Source organism: Gossypium raimondii, chromosome 12, assembly GCF_025698545.1.
Source record: "Gossypium raimondii isolate GPD5lz chromosome 12, ASM2569854v1, whole genome shotgun sequence".
Classification (NCBI taxonomy): Eukaryota; Viridiplantae; Streptophyta; class Magnoliopsida; order Malvales; family Malvaceae; genus Gossypium; species Gossypium raimondii.
The window spans coordinates 51,978,280-51,987,656 of record NC_068576.1 but is presented as its reverse complement, the minus strand read 5'-3'; the positions used below and the strand labels follow the sequence as shown (position 1 = coordinate 51,987,656).

At 39.3% G+C, this 9,377-nt stretch overlaps 2 protein-coding genes across 2 annotated transcripts; one reads left to right on the top strand and one right to left on the bottom strand.

Moving 5' to 3' along the window:
* The first annotated feature begins 1,003 nt into the window (after positions 1-1,003).
* Positions 1,004-6,382, top strand: LOC105765020 (protein phosphatase 2C 29). The gene is made up of 4 exons (XM_012583894.2): positions 1,004-3,137; positions 4,331-4,444; positions 4,828-5,092; positions 5,687-6,382. The coding sequence occupies exons 1-4, from the start codon at positions 1,257-1,259 to the stop codon at positions 5,809-5,811; spliced, it is 2,385 nt and encodes a 794-aa protein (XP_012439348.1). The 5' UTR covers positions 1,004-1,256; the 3' UTR covers positions 5,812-6,382.
* Positions 6,383-6,582: 200 nt separating this feature from the next.
* On the bottom strand, positions 6,583-8,919 carry LOC105765021 (pentatricopeptide repeat-containing protein At5g46580, chloroplastic). The gene has a single exon (XM_012583895.2). The coding sequence runs from the start codon at positions 8,861-8,863 to the stop codon at positions 6,770-6,772; it is 2,094 nt and encodes a 697-aa protein (XP_012439349.2). The 5' UTR covers positions 8,864-8,919; the 3' UTR covers positions 6,583-6,769.
* Positions 8,920-9,377: the final 458 nt, after the last annotated feature.

The window sequence follows — 9,377 nt, the reverse complement described above, 5'->3', positions numbered from 1 at the left end:
TAAAATCAACTCATTTCATTTTGAAACGCTTTAATTTAAAATACGACAAAATATAATAAAACGGCATCTGTGTGCATTAAATAGTCATAAATAAAATGAAAAATTTATTTAAAATTTCAGTGAACGTTTAATTTATATATCAAACTTAAAAATATGTTCAAAGTTTAAAACTAACTTATTTATTTCTTGGAACGTTTCGTACATTCATTTAAAACACGACAATAATTTACAGATAGGCAGATGTCAAATAAAAATACTTTACAGATAGGCAATTTCTTAAAAATCATCAAAAATATCAAATCAAAATTGTTGAAAAAATCAAGAGAAAATGCAAAAGGATGTTGTAAGAGGTCAAGGGTAAAAAGAATTGAAGTATTAAGAATCTCAAAAAGGGAGGGAAAAAATAAGTGAAAAATACCAAAGGGCAATATAGTCAATAAAGGGAAAAGGAAAAGGGGGGTTATACAGGTAGGTTGGGCCTAAGGGGGTTGAAGGGGAGCCCCAAAATGGAGTATTTTGACCAAACAACGAAACGGACAAAAGCATCCCTAGAAGTGACGACCCTTCACTCCTCGGTTTCCTTCCCGCATTTTGACCCTACCACTTTCCTTAAAGCCATGAGCCGTCCCCTCTACCCTTCCCTTTAAGGACGCCCTTGCCCTTGTCCTTGGCCTCATTTCTTTATGGTTTTTTTTAACCCCATTAACCGGCAAAAACCGCCAAAGCCCCCCCCAAAAGAAGAATTATGGGTGGACCCCACATGCACACCTGGCGATCCATGTGGACCCGGTATTATCCCATCTGGCATGCATGGGTGTCCCTTCATGCATTTGTCAATTGCCACATGTAACCGTCAGCCCAGAGGCCAACAAACAACTACTCGGAATTTAAAATTAATAAAAAAGAAGAAATTTCAAACTTCAAAAAGAAAAAATAAATACCAAAGTCCACTCAGGCTCAGCTCAGCTCAGCTAGTTTAAATAATAATAAAAAAAAAACACACCAAGGGAAAGAAGAAAAAACAAAAAGCAAAAGAAATTTCAAAAACATATTTTTGTGTTTTGGTTTTCTCTTTCGCTGTGAAGCAAGAGAAGAGAAGAAGCAGCAAAAAAGCAGCTCTCTCTCTCTCTCTCTCTCTCTCTCTCTCTATTTTTTTTTTCATTTTTAGAAACTGTTCGTTTTTTATTTTTCTGCTTGTTTAAGAATAAAAAAAATTGTTGAAAAGGAGGGGAAGGGAGTGGAATGAATCAAATGTGATGGGAAGTGGAGTTTCTACGCTCTGCCCTTGCTTTAATCCGGTGACAGACCGGTCAAACCGGCCACCAGAGAATCACGCCGACCTGATCTTTGCTGCATCAGAGCCGTTGGATGAAACCCTCGGCCACTCCTTCTGTTATGTTCGATCTTCCAATCGTTTCCTCTCTCCGACTCCTTCCGATCGTTTCGTGTCTCCTTCGCACTCTCTGCGTTTCTCCCCGTCTCATGACCCGAAAACCCGGACCGGACCCGAAACCCTGTTTAAAGCCATATCCGGAGCCTCCGTGAGTGCTAATACATCCACTCCTAGAACTGTCCTCCAACTTGACAACATTTACGACGATGCCACTGAGAATACCCTCGGTTACGGCGTCAAGAGCAGTATCGTTAGCGGCAATGGCTTCGAGAGCACGTCGTCGTTTTGTTCCTTGCCTCTGCAGCCGGTGCCACGTGGCGGAGCTCATGACCCGGTTGAGCGGGGCGGGTACTTCATGTCGGGTCCGTTAGAGCGTGGGGCGGTGTCTGGTCCACTGGAGGCCAACGCTGGGCCGGAAGGGAGAGTACATTTCTCCGCACCGTTGGGTGGCATTTATGTCAAAAAGAAGAGAAAGAAGAGCATTTCAGGGATCTTGAGAAATTTCTCTGACAAGAAACGGCCTTGGGTGGTTCCGGTCTTGAATTTCGTAGGTAGAAGGGAGAATTCCGGGGGCACGGAGGCGGCGGCAGCGGCGGATGAGAAGACCGGCGGGGATGTGCAGTGGGCATTAGGGAAGGCCGGGGAGGATCGGGTCCACGTCGTTGTTTCGGAGGAGCAAGGGTGGTTGTTCGTTGGGATTTACGATGGTTTTAATGGGCCGGACGCACCCGAATTCTTGATGGGTAATCTCTATCGAGCTGTTTTCCATGAACTCCATGGTCTTTTTTGGGAACTTGACGAAGAAATTGAAAATAAAACTGAAAATGAGAATGAAAACGAAGCTGAAAATAAAACTAACCCATCCAACATTTTAATAGCTACAGGTAGTTTAAATAAAACTGATAGTGAAACTGAGAATCAGAATAATTCCGTTGAGGAGGTTACGAGTGTAGGGCAGGGTTTAATTGGGGAGAATGAATCGAGTGGAGTGGTGCAAGAGAGAGTGAGGAGGGTAACATTTGAACCGGAGGGGACTGAGATTAGGAGGAGGAGGTTATGGGAGTTTCTAGCTGAGGATGACCCGGAAGATGGGTTGGATCTCTCCGGGTCTGATAGGTTTGCCTTTTCAGTGGATGATGCAATTACTGTAAGTAAGGAGGGGTCTGCAGTGAGTAGGAGGTGGTTATTGTTGTCAAAATTGAGGCAGGGGCTGTCAAAGCATAGAGAGGGGACGGGGAGTTTGTTGTTTCCGTGGAGGTTTCGGTTGGAAGAGAAGGAGAAGGTTGAGGAGGTAGATAATAGAGTGGAGGAGAGGGTTCAAAAGACTGGGAGGAGAAGGAAAGAAGGTCCAGTTGATCATGAATTGGTTTTGAGGGCTTTGTCCAGGGCTCTGGAAGAGACTGAGTTAGCATATTTGGATATGACAGATAAGGTTCTTGATACGAATCCAGAGCTTGCATTAATGGGTTCGTGTTTGCTGGTGGTTTTGATGAGGGATGAGGATGTTTATGTGATGAATGTGGGGGATAGTAGGGCAATTGTTGCACAGTATGAACCAGAGGATGTTGGTTCCAGCATGGAGGGAAGAAAGCATGAAGAAAATGGGTCAAACATGGAGGGTATAGTGGAGGAGACTTTGGCACCGGGTGAAAAGGCAATCAAGCCAGTGATTGGGGCTCCTGCTGAGTCCATGAGATTGACTGCATTGCAGCTGTCAACTGACCATAGCACCAGCATTGAAGAAGTATGTTCTGAATATTGAAAATTTAGTTCATTGTTTGTTTTCTTCCTTCTTCAATATGAAATGTTTGGCTTGACAATTTTCTTTGCTTATGCTGTTTTCATTAAAATGACTCGAGTTTAGCTTCATGGCTGATTTCTTTTTTCATTAGGAAAATAACAGTTATGAGCCCTAGACTGCTCACTTTTATTTATTATTTTAGTTAAGAGCGTCATTGAGAGGTTTAGTGACTTAACCGGAATGTTCTGTGTAGAGATTGTTGCACCTTTGGTAATGCTATAGTTTTCCTCTGAACAAATTAGCCATATTAGTTCCATTACCTCAGTTATGCCTTTAGTCATTTTATATTGTCATGGCTTGCATTTTAAGTATTTCAAATTCTACTTTTATTCTCTTGTGATTTTTGATATGCAAGGGGAAACATTTAGGAAGTCTAATTTTAAGCAGATGAAATTCTTGCTCTGGAGTGACCCGTGCAGCATCAATGTGAGTCAAATCTGTGTTTGGAGAGTTCTTTAGATGAATTCTCATGCAGATCATGCACTTTATAAAACAACTCTTATCCAGTTCTTATGATGATACCTTACCCATCATCCTTTGTTTCCTGGATATTGATCTAACAAAAGGATAGATCTTAGACAAGTCAATTTAAATCCTGTAGAAGTCTTTTACTCTGCTTTTCAAAAATTTTCTATTGCATATTAAAACTATTTAGTATATTTTAATATGTTGATGTTGGTTTTCAAACAGTTTAGAAAGGGTCTTAATCAGAAACCTGGTGCTTTTTCAAGTGTTATAAAGAATGATTGACATTTACATAGCATTTTGGTTAGAAGAAAAAACTACAAGCTTCTATGCTTCATAATATATCTGATCATCGCTCCGACAAAGCATGTGGGTTGTCAAGGGAAAGGATCAATGTTGTGAATGCCAGTCCTTTTTTACTCGGATCTATATATTCTCAAAGTTTGGATTCATGTTAGATTCTAGTTTGGGTTGAAGAGGTCCTTCTTGTGTAACAAACACATCTAATGAATGATAATATTGCTTAATCAGTCAGTAAAAGTGCATGAAATTGCAGCTTCCTTGGTTATTGTTGTTTCAGACATAAAAGAAAGAATTGCAGTTCAAACTGTATTAAGTTCTCCTAATTTGTATGCTACATTTGCTGAATTTGACTGTTTAAATTTGTGCAGGAAGTCATAAGAATCAAGAATGAGCATCCAGATGACAACCAGTGCATTGTCAATGACAGAGTGAAAGGTCGACTTAAAGTAACCAGAGCATTTGGTGCAGGATTTCTAAAAAAGGTTGTTTCACATGCCTTCTCACTATTAAAGTGTTAAATCTTATCTATGGTATATTGTGTTTAAGAAAAACATCTAGTGGCTTATGAATTAGTTACCATGACGAAGCCATAAAGGAAACCGTAAAGGTTAAGAAGAGTACAATTTACTTGCCACTTCTCTGGGGGAAATAATTTATTTTCAGACAAAAAAAAGGATTCCAACATTTGAATGTAATTGTTTTCAAATGTCAGAAGTAAAAATTGTACATGCTTTTTTGTGGATGTGAGAGAGGGAAGGGGGTTTAAGGGAGAGGAGGAAACAGACTTGTCTCACATGTTGTATTATGTTAAATATTTAAGAAATATAACCAGCGTAGGCAATAACATGATCCCAACTTCTTGCAGCCCAAATTGAATGATGCATTATTGGAGATGTTTCGAAATGAGTACATTGGTACTGCACCATATATATCCTGCTCACCTTCTCTTCGTCACCATAGACTTTGCCCAAGGGATCAATTTTTAATCCTTTCATCTGATGGATTATATCAATATCTGAGCAATCAGAAAGTGGTTTCTCTTGTTGAGAGCTTCATGGAGAAGTTTCCAGATGGAGACCCTGCACAACACCTGATAGAGGAGGTTCTTATGCATGCTGCCAAGAAAGCTGGTAAACATTCTTTTCATAATTTTCTTCTTCTCTCTATTCCATTATCTATAATGTGAAGAAGTAATTCTAAGATCAAATGGGAACTTATTGACAGTGGTGGCTCACATGGGGATAAATTTTCACTTAGATGGGATCTGTTTAACTAGTCTATTTCTGCTTGTGTCCTTCATAATGTGGATTCCTCTGGCTTTTGTTTCAGTAGTAAAGCTTCTCTACCGTTCAGTTCCTTTGTTTAGGCAATTATTTATATTGAGGTGTTTAGCACTGCATTTTGGTGTTTGGGTAGTACAAGGTTAAATAATCTTCAATAGCATATTATTCCGTTTATCACCTCTGTTCTACTTCTGGTTTTTAATACTATTTGTACTATCTATATTGTTTTGAAGGTTGGAAATCTCAAATTCAAGCTTTTCAATTTGGTTAAACTTTTTAGTTGCTAAAATATTTTCTTTGAACGTTTAGCTGTTAAGATGAAGCATGAGAGATTGTGTAACTGGATGATCCATGAACACCATTTTTTTCTCTTTGTAAATGTAGATTGACACATAAGGTAGATTCCTGAACTGAATTTTGTCTTGGTTGGGATTTCTGCAGGCATGGATTTCCATGAATTACTGGACATCCCTCAAGGAGATCGAAGGAAGTATCACGATGATGTTACTGTCATGGTGATATCTTTGGAGGGAAGAATTTGGAAGTCATCTGGAAAGTATGTATGAAACTCTTCACATGCTGGGCTCACAAGAAGCAATTTTTATAATACAAGTGACTCAGAACTAAGGAGTTTAAATTATTGAAGTGAAGTTCATTGCAAGCACTTGGAAAAATATGGGTGCTGGCCCATTTTTCATGGCTCTCAAACAGGGTTTTTTTTTAGGGTACTTACACCATAAGCTTACAATTGGGTATCAGGAACAAAGTCTAATGTTAGGTAGTGATCAGGGGTTGAGTAGAAGATGCCTGAAATCTGGTTTCAGGATAAGAGAAAGGGAAGATCTGGAGATGGGATTATTATGAGGAAATGCTCTTCAGAGACAGAAAAGAAAGAGATAAGTCTTTTTTGTTTCACAGTTTCTTCATTTAAAGACTTTTTGCTTTCTTAGAGGATTTTGCATAGGCGGGAGGCTGGTTCAATTCGAGGTCCTTTCCTCCTTTGTTTCTTTCTTTCTTTCTTTTATTGTTTCTTTTTAGAGCCAAAAAGACTAAAAAAGTGAAAATAGTTTCTGTAATTTGGTGGGGGATACAAATATTAGATATAGTTACTGAACTTTGAGCATTTTCTCGTACAAAGTTTAGCATCTGTACTTTTGAAGGTCTGTTTCCGCCATTGTGGTTTCAAGCCCTTTTTCTGCTCCATTCAAACAATTGTTGCAGCCTTTATGGTATTCCTTTTATTAAAATCAGATAAAAAAAGCTGATATTGCTCATAATCAGCTATCTGTTAAAATTACAGATGAACATGCATCCAAGGAGTTAAAATCTGCCAAGGCTTCAAACAATCGTTCCAGCCTTTATGGAACTCCTTTAATTGAACACAGATAAATGAAAATATCTGCTATTGCTGCTAATCAGCTATCTATAAAACTGGTACAGACTACAAGTCACATTTGCTGTTATTTTGAGATTCCAAATCTTTTCGCAGTTGATATTTATCGTAGTTCACAACAAATACATTCATCATGTCTGCAACCTTGATTGCAGCCAAGGCACTAAATCCTCCCTTTTTGCCACAAAACAACCAGCTTTCTCTTCACTCTGCCTAAAAGGTGCTGCAAGTTTCTTCAAATGAGAAGCAAATGAATTGGACAGCCCTTGAGAGAATTTATGAGTTCCGGTACCCGTTTGGGCAGAAAATAGCAATGGCAATGCTTCTTCATGCTTAATAGTTTTGGCCAAAGTCCCCATCCACTCTTCCAGAGCTGTCTGTGCTGCACCGACTGAGAGTGATCGGACATCCAGACTCCACTCATCGGCAGTTTTATTGTATAAACCTGGGTATAATCCGTATAAGGTTCCGAGATAAAGCAAATCGTGTGCTCTCTCGTTGAGATTCTTACTTAGACATATATCGATCAAGCAATTACAGAATGGTCTTCTGGCATCATCTTTAGTGCCACTAATGATGCCCTTGAACTCTTCTTTAACAGTGTCAAGACAATATACCTCCTCTTCAATCAATTTCACGAATCCAACTAACCGAGGATTAGCTCGATGCAGGCATGCTAAAACTTTATCCACATCTGCCCTGCTCTCACACCGCGACACAACAGACAACAGGCATCCGCAAAGCCTATCATCCGGTTTGATTCCATGTTCAACTGATACAGAAAATACCTTCACCAACTCATCCATTCTTCCAGCCTTCCCCAAGCACTGAATCAAACAAGTGGTTCCCATTACATTAAGCTCAACACCCACCTCCGACATCTCTTCGAAAAACTCCATTGCCTTACCAACATTCCCTCCACTTCCATATATCTTCAGCATAGCTGTGTAGCTCCAACTATCTGGCCTACAATGCTGTGATTTCTTCATATCCATGAAAAGCTGCTCTGCTTCCTCAACTAAACCAATGTCTGCACACATGGTTAACAAAGTATTATACAAAATAAAGTCCATTGGCCAGTTTTTGGACTTCATCTCCTCCCATAATTCCAACGCATCTTTTGCCCACCTTGCCTTTCCATATATCTTGGCAAGGGAAGTTAAAGTCTTCTCATTTGGAGTTAAACCAGACTCAAGCAATTCCTGAAAAAGGCTTCTTGCCAAACCAGGCTTCCCTGCCTTGCCCATAGCCTCTAACAAAGTATTGTAGACAACCAAATTAGGCCGTACACCGAGAGACTTCATTTCTTGCAGAACATACCTAATCCCATCATAATCTCCAGCTTCACCATACATCTTTGCCAATACAGAGAATGCAATAGGGTCTGGTTTCCAACCACTAGCTACCCCTCTCTCATATAAGCTAACAACTTCCTCAGCCTTACCCAATTTGGCATAAACATCTAAAACAGCAGAATAAGTGACTTCATCAGGCATCAAACCAGTTTTATACATTCTCTCAAACCATTCTACAGCTTTATCAAAGAGATTGCATCTTTTGGCACAGGTAATAATGGTTGAATACGTAATGTTATCAAGTGGAATCTCATTGCTTACCATTTCATTAGCAAGTTCCTCAATGAGCTCAAACTGCCTACCAAACCTCAAAGACTTCATTGTGACATTGTAGAATATAGTTTCCATGGGAAACAAATTCTTGGTCTTTATCCAATTGAAGAAAAGGTGAGTCTTTTGCCATGGCTTCAAGCTGTTGAGTATCAAAAGCGCATTTTCTCTAGTGGGTTCCAATGGGATTTCCTCGAGAACACTTAGGAAAGCCTCTTCACTGTTGTCACAATCACTGAGCTTGTTTGCAAAGAGCTTTAGCTCTCTGACTTTAGGGTTATATGCATAAGGAGAACGCGTTTGCCTTTGCAGTGAAAGAACAGATCTTTTAGGCTTGGTGGGATTAACCCATGTGGACTTTGGCTTTGACAAGAGACCAGCTTGGTCCTTCTTGGGAAGTGTGGTTGTTGAAAGAGGCTGCAGTTGCTCGGATAAAGATGGGGTTCTTTTAACAGGTGGGTTTTGGGGAGGTTTTGAGGAGGACTTGGATGAGTTACAGTAAATGGTGAATTTCCTTCTGGTGAAGAAAATGGGTCTTTTCGTATCAGATTGAGGGATGGCAAAATGGACATCCAGACCAGTAGAGAGACTAGCAGCCATTAGAGAAAGTGTTTTTTGAGTGAAGCAGCAATGAAAAGAAAAATCTGATATGCCTTTGTATATATGCCATAGATATTTTTGGTTAACCTTATCTGAATTCCTAAAAGACATCAAAACCAGATAATGGATTCCCTAATAAGCTAATTTAATTATAGAGAGAAATTAATCAAGCTGAAAAAGGGATGTTATATTAATTTTCTTTTGGATTCAAGTTCAAGCAGAGTCTTTAACAATTAACATGATACATTCATTTATATCTGGACAAGACAATCAAAGGCAGCCTGGTAATAACCTCAGCCCCTAATGACAAATACTTGTGCAATGACTAAAAAATAATACTTAATTGTAAAGCAATAAAAATTTGGGCAGCAGAAAACACGAGGCAGAAATGTTCTTAAACTTAATTCAGACATGAAAAGGGGGAATTTCAACATAAAATCTTTAGACAAATATAAAATATATAATCTTGTCTGCTCAAAACCTGTTAAAATTCTTTCTATATTTGACTAAAACA